The 11,086-nt window shown below is 62.5% G+C and overlaps 1 protein-coding gene across 1 annotated transcript in view; it reads left to right on the top strand.

Annotated features, from left to right (window-relative positions):
- The window catches only part of RAI1 (retinoic acid induced 1), a 120,333-nt gene extending 109,507 nt beyond the window's left edge, over positions 1–10,826 (top strand). The window contains exons 4-6 of the mRNA XM_043583321.1: positions 4,100–4,193; positions 8,796–8,845; positions 9,334–10,826. Of these exons, the coding sequence (XP_043439256.1) occupies positions 4,100–4,193; positions 8,796–8,845; positions 9,334–9,348 (159 nt within the window). The 3' untranslated portion in view covers positions 9,349–10,826. The remainder of the gene's footprint in view (positions 1–4,099; positions 4,194–8,795; positions 8,846–9,333) is intronic.
- Positions 10,827–11,086: the final 260 nt, after the last annotated feature.

Below are 11,086 nucleotides of genomic sequence, written 5' to 3'. Positions count from 1 at the left end.
GCCAAACACACCCACGATCACAGACTCCCGTGTGAGGCGCTTGGGGGCGGAGTCGAGACGGAGGCAGCACGGGCTCGCCCACCCCTGTCCGGGACTTGCAGCTTCAGCCCCTCACACCCGGCCCATCCCGGCGCCCCGCCCCTCCCCCATACACACACCTGACACCCACCGTCGGGCTCCGGTCGCCCACCCCCAACCCCCAGTCCACCTGGCCCCGTCTCGTGCCATCAGCTGACACGCCAAGACCCCCCCCAAAACAGGCAGCCTCCCGGAATTGAACATCCGGGCAGCCTAAAAAAAGCAGGTGCCCCCCTTCCAGTACGTGTCTCCTTGGCCTCTGAGGTGGAGCACGGGCCGAGGGAAAGAGCCTCTCGGGAGGTATTTGGGATGCGTCCCCCTCCCAGGGCCGGGTGGTCTGGGAACCTCTCGTGAAACAGTCACAAAATGCTCCTTGAGGAACAGTCACAGATCCGTGAGCAAGGACGCAGGCTGGCTTTTTGGTTCAGACCCCGGCACCGCCCGTCACGCACCGTGTGACTCTGGGCGTGGGGCTCAGCCCCTCTGTGCCTCCGTGTCCTCTTCTCTAACGCGGGCAGGGTGGTTCCCCGCCACGGAGGGGCTGTGGGGCCCGAGCGGGTTCGTGCCCGTGAAGCTGTCAGAGCCGTGCCTGGCCTCAGTGCCCGCCGACCGTCCTCTGCTCTCTGCTAGGCCCAGTGGTAGCGGCTGGGCCACATCACACTAGGTGATGCCTCCAGTCCGGCTACCGGGGGATCTCGCTCCTCACGCTCCCTTCTGAGGTGTCCGGGCGGCCGGAGTGAGCAGGCAGCTGGGGGGGGGGGCATCTGGGAGCCCCCTCAGGTCTGCCTGGTGGCAGTCGGCGGAATGTGCCCGGGACGTGGTGGTGGGGCCAGCATTCTGTTCCTGAGACCTGTGCTCTTGCCCTGCCCCTCCCCCACTCGGCCCACCCCCTCCTACTGCCTGTGCTGGGGGTCCCCACCCCCAGCCACCGGACCCGCCCCTGTGCCTGAGGGCCTCAGCCTCTCCTCCTTTCCTGCACCAGACCTTACACAGCCCCGGGGCCGTGGTTAGAGACCTCTCCACGCCCAGGCTTCCAGCCTGACTGAGGCAACCCCAGTTGCCAACGGGACATCTGCTACTTTTTTGTCTTCCTCTCTCCCTGTCTCCTTCTCTCTCTCTCTCTCTCTCTCTCTCTCTCTGTCACTGGCTCCCGGCTCCTGCCCAACCTGTCTGACATAGGCTCAAGTCTCTCCCATCATTAAAAAGTAATACCCTCAAATCACCGCCTCCCCCCTCCAGCACGCATGGCCCGCCCACCCCCACGCAGCTCTGGCCTGCCTGTGCTGCCTCTCTGAGCCGGGGCCTGATCCAGCCTTTTCCCAGCCACCTGCACCCATCGTGGTGGGTAAGCTGCCCACGTGCCCCAGCCTGTTCCGGGCGCCCCGGTCTCCCCTCGCGGACCCGCACGCGAGTCCTGTTGGGCCGACGAGGAAGCCGGGGTCAGAGCGGCGCCGTGCCTTCCCGGTGTCCCGCGGCTGTTGAGTACCGGAGCTGGAAGTCAGCCCGGTCGGCCCATCTCTGCCCGCTGTGCCCTATACCAAAAACGGTGTGGTAGCCTGGCACCACCGGGGGCCTCCCCGGGAAGGTCGGGACGGGGCCGCGGCAAGGACACACAGCAGCAGGCACTTGCCCTTCGCCGGCCGCACCTCCCTCCCTCACCGGAGGCAGCTCAGATGGGATCTGAAGGGCCGCCGCGCCAGAGATGGTCCAGCCAGGCCAGGGCTTGTGAGCCTCAGAGGGGATCATTAAGGCAGCCCCCCCCCCCCCCGCCCCAGCCGGAGGAGCAGACCGTGCCACAGAACGCTCTGGAGAGACAGGCGGGCTCTGGGACTTCTGAGGGGCACAGCTCCATGCCCCCTGCTCCCATAGCCCGGGCATCCTAGGCCTCCTGTCCCCGCCAAGACCTCTTGCTGCCTGGACAGCTCAGTGGCAGCACACTCCCTTAGAGAGACGCAGACCCGGGTTCGAATCGCAGCTCTGCTGAAGGCAGGTTCTGTGACTCCAGCAAGTCACTGGCCCCTGTGAGCCTCAGGAGGCCAAACCCCGCTGGCGGGGCCACAGGGCTGCGGGGCTGGGGGGTGGTCTTCCCTCCCCAGCACGCAGTAGGGGCCCTGTGCATCAGGGCTCCAGGCCCCGGCACACCTGTTGCTACCTTCGCCTCACTTTTGCTCTCTGGGGGACAGAACTTCCGTGTGGGCCCTCGGGGGCAGCCCTGTTTCTTCTCTGTCCCCTCCCGAGAGCCCCCACACGGCTTGCTGTCCCTGAGCCCTACCATGCCCACCCCCTGGGACCTCGGGTTCTCTCTCCACCAGCCTGGAGTTCTTTGTCAGGTTCACAAGCCCTGCTGGGGGAGCAGAGGATCAGAGGCTGGGTGTGATGGTCAGAAGGGCCCAAGGCCTCTGTCCCTCTGTCCCTTGATTTCTTCACGTCTGCAGTGCCACTCGGGATTGGGGGAGGGGAGGACACGGTGCAGGCATGGTAGCGTGAGGCTGCTCTTGCGACTGTTGTCCTTTAAGCGACAAAACCCCTGAGGGCGCAGCCCTGGTTTGGGCCCCAGTCCTGCCTTATTCCCTCCTTGTGGGCCAGAAATTGAGGGAATTTGGGGCCTCGCGGTCCCAGGAGATCTCAGCCCTGACCGCAAGGAAACTGCGCGTCTAAAGGCATTGTATGAAAACCTGATGTTCCAGAATATACCCAGCCCCCATCCCTGCACCTCCCCGCTCCCAGCTTGATGCCAGAGGGAGCATTCCTGGGCATCTTCCCCAGGAAGGTGGGAGAAGACTCTCATTCCTAGTCTCCCCCAGATGCTGGGGGTGGGATCTGTCTTAGTCCTGGGACCTGGCATGGAGCCCCTGCCTCGAACAGTATGGGGGTGGTGATCGCCAGCCTGTGCTCCAGCCGGGCAGCTGGGCTCAAAGCCTGGCTCGGCGACTTAGGGGCTGTGTGCCCTCAGGCAGTTGAATCAGCCTCTCTGAGCTCTCGTTGGTAACCTGGGTATATCAGGTTATATCAGCATAAGAGAATATCAACATAAGGTTATGGGGAGGCTGCTTCCAGGCACATGGGGCACATCGTCAGCTGCCGTTACCTGTTGGTAGCTTAGCAACCACAGCTTAGTCCTGCCACAGCTGCGCTGCCCTCCTGTGTCTACTCCCCAACGCATACAGTGAGGCTTCTCGTTTTGCGTCGCCTCCTTGGCATCGCCCAGCTGTCCCGGCCACGTCCCTGTTCAGACAAGTGGGCCGGGCGTGGGGCAGAGTGGGCTGGCCGCTGTGCTGCCTCGCATGAGATTTACATCACCTCGGCATGTCACGACTGGCTGTGTCCTCTTCTCCGGGGATCTGGCGAGGATGAATGGCCCATCGAAGGGCGGGAGAGTGTCGTTCTGGGTAGAAAGCAATGCTTCTTGCCTTCACTCTTGCCTGGAGCGGAAGCCTCAGTTTCACCATCTAGAAAATGGGGTTTGTGAAAGTTACCTGCCTGAAGGGCCGGTGGGAGGAACCAGTGGGTAAGGACACACCCGGTGCCTCGCACACACGAACCTGCTCAGTGCTGGCCGGTAGCCACAGCCGTAGGGTGAGTGGCCTCACGAGTTCTTGTCATCTGCTGGGCACACGGCGTCTCTTATTTAATCGTCACGACTGTCCCGTAAGGGAGGCACTGTCCCCACTGCACAGACGGGGCATGGAGAGTTTGAGTTAGCGGCTGAGGTCACGTGGGGCAGAATGGCGGAGCTGAGATTTGAACCCAGGTCTGTGTGATGCCTAGACCCTGATATTTATCCACGAGATTAGACGTTTTCCTGCCCCAAGAGGGTCCCCTCGTCCAAGGCACAGCTCGGAATTCTGCCACAAAATCGCCCTTGGGGGCACTTGTGCCCCATACTGACCCTCCTTCCCACCGATGTCCAGGGAGCGTTTTGGGGGAAAGGACGTGGGGTCCGTGGGAGAGCCTGTCTATGAAGCCCGCCTGCCGGGCTCCTCAGCCCTAGACTCACCCGTCTTCCCTCTCTCCTCACCAGACCTGTTCCAGCTGCCAAGAAGCCGGGGCCACCATCGGGTGCTGTCACAAGGGATGCACCCACACCTACCATTACCCGTGTGCCAGCGATGCGGGTAAGAGCCAGCCCAAGGGGACAGGAAGGCCCTGGAGGCCCGCCTGAGCAGCCCAGGGGCACCCGGGCACCCCGCTCCTTGAACCCGGCCCCAGTTGACGCCTTGCCTACCCTCCTCTCCTGCCCCAGCAATTTATTTTCTCAGCTGTCTCTCCCCTGGGACCCATGATGGACAATGCTAAGGCCACAGAGAGGAACCAGTCCCGAGCCACCTGCTCGAGGGATGCCCAGAGGCATGCATTACAGGATGGAGGGCTAGCTCAGGAGCTATCAGTGCTTAGGAGTGGTAGGGGCTGGGGAGGATCTCCGGCCTCAGACAGACAGGGGTACTGGGGCTGGGTCTTTGAAGGCTGAATAGGAGTTCACTGGGTAAAGAAAGATGGGAGGTACAGACCTCAGCAAACACCAAGTGAGGTAGGAGGAGATGGGGTTCAAAACACTCCTATTGGGGGCGCCTGGCTGGCCCAGTCAGTGGAGCATAGGTCCCTTGATCTTGGGGTTGTGCGTTCCAGCCCCATATTGCACACGTGGAGCCTACTTATAAAAAGACAAACAAAAAAAAAAACCCCTCCCGTTGGCTACAGGCAACGGTTGTAGGTTTTCAGCAGGACACTGGGGTCTGGAGACAGGATCAGGCTTCCCCTGCACCCTCACCCACCTCATTCTCTCCTCTTACTCATTCATCTGTTGCATGAGCATTTATGAACACCCACTGTGACCCAGGCACACAGAAGGACAGACTGCATGGGCCGGAGAGATCCGGGAGTCCCAAACCTCATCGAGCAGGCAGGGAGACCCAGGCCCACAGACAGTCTTTCGATTTCATCCAAAGAAAGAGGCTGCTTATGGCGGTGCCGTAGTCACTGAGAGGCAGCTCTGGCCCGGATTCAAACCCCCGTGGCATTCTTACCCCGTGGACTTGGGCAGGTTCGTGGATGCCTCTGCAGGTGGGCTCCCCATCTGTAAAACAGAGATTAGGATCATCCCTTTTTGCTCCGGCTGCTCGGAGCAGTGAGCCAAGTAATGAACGCCGCCCAGGGAAGTGCAGCCCTCGTCCCGATTGGGGCCAGTCCCCTGGACGGTGGCCGCCTCCCCCTGCTCCCCGTGCCCCCACCCCCCCCACCCCCGCCTCTAGCCTGGAACCCGGGTGAAGTTATCAATGACTCTGCCTCATGGATGACGGAGCAGAGGTGTCTCCCAGTAGGTCCTCCCATTACCTGGAGCCCCCTCCTCCCCACCTGAATGCCTGCTGGCTCTGCCCTCGGCCGAGGGGACCACTCCCTGCGCCCCCACCTGCCCGCTTGGTCCCGGGCCAGCAGCAGCCCCAGCTAAGCCACCCCCGGGAGCACCCGCAGGACTGAGTGATGACAGTTCCTTGGCGAGGGCTGAGGTGCTCGCACCGTGCAGGGAGGGGGCCGGCTAGAGCGGGATGTGGGGCTTCTTGCCGGTTCCACAGCCCTACTCTGGGCAGCAAGAACCAGATTGTAGTGTGGACCCAGCCACTTAACCAGACCCGTGGCCTTACCCCAGTAATAGATAACTACCCCGAGTTGCACCCCTCCTTATACAGTGATTAACTTCGCACCCACTGGGTGCCAGGCCCTGCCTCAGGCCCCTGTGCTTTCCCGGGCTGCATCTTTACAGACAGGCTGCCTTTCCCATGGCCACACAGCAGGACAGACCAGGATGCGACTACTTTGCCTGTCTTGCTCCCCATCCTGTGTTCTCTCTCCCACCCCAGTACCGTTCAGAACCTCCCGGGGGTTCCCGTTTGAGTGAGACAGACAGGAACATCGTGATCTTTGCCCAGAGTTATGGCAACCAGGAAGGGCGAAGAGTGTGTCCCTTGGGACAGAGTCACCCTGTCTGAGCTGGGGGAGGGGGGTGTGTGTGGGAATCCAGGAGGACTTCCAGGAGAAGGTGCCATTGGAGCCCGGCCCCACCAGGTCAGTGGAGGTGCCCCGCAGCTGGTTAGCGGTGGGATGTATATACCAGGCCGGACACAATACACTTCCGCTCGAAAGGAAATCTTCGAAGGATTTCCCGTATGATAGGGGTCTCTGTAGAGCCCCAGAGCTTGCCACGGGAAGGGGCCCCGGAAGCCAGGCAGATGAGACACTGGCTCAGCCAGAGCCGACGGGGCCGGAGGTTGTCCCGGCGGGAGACGAGACCTGCTGATGCGGACAGAGCCTTCGCTGGCACTGAATGTGCAGGCCTTAGGGTGAGGGGCGACGGGGTGTGGAGCCTGCCATCCAGCTTCCCCACGTTGGAGGGGACAGGTCTGGGGCAGGACAGGGGTGTGCCGAAGGTGTGTCGGCTGCCGGCTCTCCCAGGCCCGGCTTCCTGGCTTCAACGCCAGTCCCTGGTGGTCTGTGCCGAGGGCGCGGTCAGCCGGCGGGCTCCGCTGCTCCCGCCAGCTGGCGGACCTCCTCGCCACTGACTTGGGTGGCTGCGGTCGCGTGGCCTCTCGTGCCCCCGCAGGCCAGGCTCGGCACCACACGGTTGACCAAACCGAGTCCCCCAGCCCGCCCAGATTCACAGGATGGATTCCTCTTCTGCCCGAGAAGAGCGACAGAGCCACAGCGCAGAGGATAGTGGCCCAGGGAGGGGGCCTGGAGCTCTTTCGGCAGTCTGTCCATCCGCCACACGGGGCTGCTTCCCTCTGGACAGGTTGCATTTGAGGCGTCAGCAGACGTACAAGGGAAGTTGTCCCAGCTGGGCTCAGGACAGAGGCTCGCTGGCCATCAGCCCCAGGGCTCGTCAGGGTGCTGGAGGGGCTGGTGGGGGGGGGGCGTGGGCACCGCCACTTAGCAGCTGGCAGAGGAGAGTGGGTGGAGCCCCGGGCACTGGAGGAGCAGCAGCCAGAGAAGCTGGGAGAACAAGTGAGCCTCCGGGCAGCAGGGAGGGCTGGTCACGGCCCCCCTGACCAGGCGGGAGGCTTGGGAGACAGAGGAACTGGGGGAGGAGGCTGGGGAGGCCATCCAGTGTTTGGCAGACAGGAGCCCCAGGCTTCTGTTGGCACCTTCCACCTACCTGACCCCTTGGGCCTGCGAAGCGGGGGCCCGTGGGGCTCTCCAGATGTCTGGGTCACGCTCTCAGACCGTAGGGCATCAGGGCCATCCCGTTCTGCCCTGGCTCACTAGCCCTGTCCCTTCCACCCCATTAAGGACCACCTCGTTGGGGCTAAGTGACTCAGAATCACTGGCAGAAGCCAGCAAGCCACGGGTCTGTCTGAGCCTTTCCACACTCAGGCCCCGGAGCCACTTTGTCAGCTGGGTCCCTAGGTCCCCAGGTGCAGACACCAGGAGAGGTGGCCTGGCCCTGTCCTGTGGTTCCCCTCCACACGTCCAGGGTGGATGCCGGGGGCGTGGCTGAGCAAGCTGGTTTTGGAAGTGGTGACCTCCTGCCCTCTGCTTCCAGAGACCCGGAGCCTGTAGGGCCCGAAGTGGGATGTGGGGCAGGGATGACATCACATGTGCAGGCCTGGGGTTTTAGCTCCATACTCTTTGGAAGGTGTGAGTTCAGTCCCGGCACCGCGTCTGGCCTGTCAGAGCGTAGAGAAGAGGAAAAACTGACGATTCGCCTCCAGCCGCTGGCCCTGGAGTGCACAAACCTCGCGGGCAGTTTTCGGTCTCAGGCTCCCCAGCTCTGGCAGCGGTTGGTCGGAAAAAAAAAAAGGGGAGACAGCCACAGGCCTGGAGCGTTCCCAGCCCTGTTCTCAGGCTTGCAGACCTGCCCTTCCCCGCCCTGCCTACCAGCCACCACGCTGCCGTGATGCCACGGCACAGAGCCACGGCGTGAGCAGGAGGAATGTGCTGGAAGGAGAGGCCTTGCTTGGCCAGCTCCGGCCTCCGGCTGTTTATGGGTTTGGGGTTTGTTCAGAGCAGTGGCCGGCAGGGTAGGGGTGGGGGTGAGCCCAGAAGGGGACGAGGGGGTGGTGACTGGGGGCTCCTGGGGGAGAAGCCGGGGCCTCCCTAGGTGGCATCAGGCAGTGGAGTGGCAGCTTGCTATGAGTGCACCCCTGGGCTGAGGTGGGCATCAGGGACTGGCCATGCTCAGCGTCCTCTCTGTTCCCCCAGGGTGGGCACCCAGATGCCTGCTGGGATTCACTCAGACCCAAGACCTCAGTCCCGTCTTCCCCTTGCCCCCAGACTCGGGTCTGCCTCCCCTCTCGAGGCCCCCACAGGGACAAGCCCGTATCCTGAGTGTCTGCTCTGAGCGGCACAGGTGCCAGTGGCTGGTGAGCAAGTAACCGACACATAGACCAGTAGGAGGAAGTGACAAGCGTGGCCGAGTGAAGTGAGGCAGGGGCAGGGGAGAGACACACGCATAGGGGATCTGCCATAGGGAGGGAGTCAGGAAGTCCTCCAGAATGACAAGCGGGCCTTCCGGGGCTGGCTCAGGGAGAACAAAAAGCACACAGGCCCCTCAGCTCAGTCGTGATGGGGTGGAGACAGGGAGGGTTTCAAGCATGGGCTGCTTTGCTTTTTGCAAAAAGGCCTGTAGCCTAGGGTCTCGTGGGCGCTGGGCCCCCCTCCCCGCCTGGCCCCCTGATGAGTCTCCTGCCGCCATCCTAACCACCCAAACTTCTCTTTGGTGGCAGGTTGCATATTCATCGAAGAGAACTTTTCTTTGAAGTGTCCCAAACATAAGGTAGGTGACCACAGGCCTTCCCTGGAAGGTGTCCAGGCTGGAGGGGAGCCCCTTCCCTCTCCCCACCCCTTGCCCTGCGGACCCTCAGCGGGGCCCAGCCCCCACCTGCCCGTCTCCAAAACTTCATTATTCCTGGTTTATCCGCAGCCTTTGGGGCAGGTTGGCACGCGCTAGTCAGACCGCCTTCTAACGAGGCAGGTCCTGAAGGAGGGGGCCGTCCGAGGTGGGGGCCAGTAAGGGCAGAAAGGGGCACGGGACGACGGGCACGGAGGTGACGGTGGCAGGGTGCGGGGAGAGAAAAGTTCAGGCCTAAGGTGAGGCTCCGCTGCCTCCAAAGATACTCGCGCCCGGGGCTGGCGGCGCGGGCAGGGGCGGAGCCTCACGCGGGGGCGGGGTCATGTGGGGAGGGGCGGGGCTGGGAGGAATTCGCTCCCGGCGCTGGTCCGCCACCGGCAATAACGGGCGCTTTGGCGTCTCTTCCCCTGCAGAGGCTGCCGTTGTAATCCACCCCAACGGCGGGAGAAGCCGCCGAAGCCCGCCTGCCCGCCCGCCGCCGAAGGAGAGGAGCCGCCTGCGCAGCCCCGGGCCTTTGAGCTGCTCCCAGCGCGGGTCCAGAGCCGATCCTTGATCCGGATTCCGGATCTTGGATCTGGCCCCTAGGGCTGAAACTTGCGGTCCCGGGTTGGGAAGAAAACACGTTCCGGAGCCGCCTGTTTCCGGAACAAGACAACACTGGGCGTTCCCGCCCGCACCCCCCCGGGCCAGGCTTGGAGAGAGGGAGCCCGTGGAGCGGCCAGACTCCTTGAGGCACCCAGGTTCCAGCGGGGATTGGAGACCCCTTTAGCCTGGGGACACGCTTCTCCCTGGTAGTTCCAAGACGACGTGGCACACATTCCACGTGGGTGCTGCCGCCACCGCAGCCGGTCGCGGCTTGCAGCTGGGCGCCCTGGGGGTGGGAGTGGGGGTCCAAAGGGCCCAGGAAGTGGCGAAGGGCGGCTCCGGGCTCCGAGGCCGGGTGGGGTGGGGAGGGAGCCGAAACCTTTCCGGAGAGGACTAGGCCGGCGGGGGAGGAGGCCGAAGGCTTTGGAAGGAACCTTTCGAATTGCGTCCTAGAGCCCTTCCCACCCACCCAGACTTGGCCAAAACTTTTCGTGCGGTTTGGGCAGAGCCAGGGGAGTCCGGGACCCATGCTCAGGGGATGCGGGCTCCCCGGGTGTGGGTGGGACTGGGGCACCCCTTTGGCTTCTGTTCGTCCCCTTTCCAGCCCTCTGTCCCACCCCTGGAGCGCGACCTGGGAACGCAAAGGAAAGGAGTGGTGACCAGAGCGCACCTCCGGCGAATGCGTGATCGTCGCTCTGCACGACCACCCGTCTCCAGGGACAGCAGCGCCCACTCGGCACGGGAGCAGAGACAGCGCTAGATTCGTGTACAAACCTGTGTACCCCTCTATATATATGTTACATAGAATGTATATATGTTGGGAACATGCTCGCTTCTCCCGTGTGTCGCCGCCGCCCTGCGTCGTGCGTCCCTCAGCACGGGGCCCTTGCCAGGAAGGGGGCTACGGCGACGCCCGTCCCTTCCCTGCGCAGCCACCACCGGCCCAAGCCAGTCCCCGCCAGTCCGTCCGCCTGTCCGTCCGTGTCCTCAGCTCTGTCCACGCTTCGATAGGCCTGATGCAGCCCCCAGACTGGGGCCGCCCTAGCAACTTCCTGTACATATGACTGTAAAATGGTAAACGTGTGTATTATATCTGGCCTCGTTATATAGTGTATATATATGTATACATATACATATATATAATATATATGAAGACTGTAAATGTTAAGACGACTAGTGTTCTTATTAGTATATTGCTTCACACTGAAGATTGTGTGTATCGAGCTGTTTCTAAAAGATGTTTATTTTCCTTAAGAGTAAAAAACAGTCATTGCATTCAGAAAAAAAAAAAGTCAATAAAGATACAACGATTGTTTTGGAAGTCTGCAGCCCGTGGATTCTAACCAGATTCCGCTGGGAGAGGGGGCCAGGCTTTGGGGGGGGTGGGGACGGAGAGGAAGGCTCAGTGGGGCACAAATGGATGACAGTCAAGGATCTGACCGGTTCTGCTGGGAGGGCACCCGCCCACACACCCACACTCCAGGCGGCCTCGGGCTCTGGGGTTCCCATAAGGGTGCAAAACTCCCCCAAGTGCAAGAGAAATGGGGACGGGTGGGGGAGGGGAGACGCACACCCCAAACA

Source organism: Prionailurus bengalensis, chromosome E1, assembly GCF_016509475.1.
Source record: "Prionailurus bengalensis isolate Pbe53 chromosome E1, Fcat_Pben_1.1_paternal_pri, whole genome shotgun sequence".
NCBI lineage: Eukaryota > Metazoa > Chordata > Mammalia > Carnivora > Felidae > Prionailurus > Prionailurus bengalensis.
The sequence above is the reverse complement of the archived record's forward strand: the minus strand, read 5'-3'. Positions and strand labels throughout refer to the sequence as shown.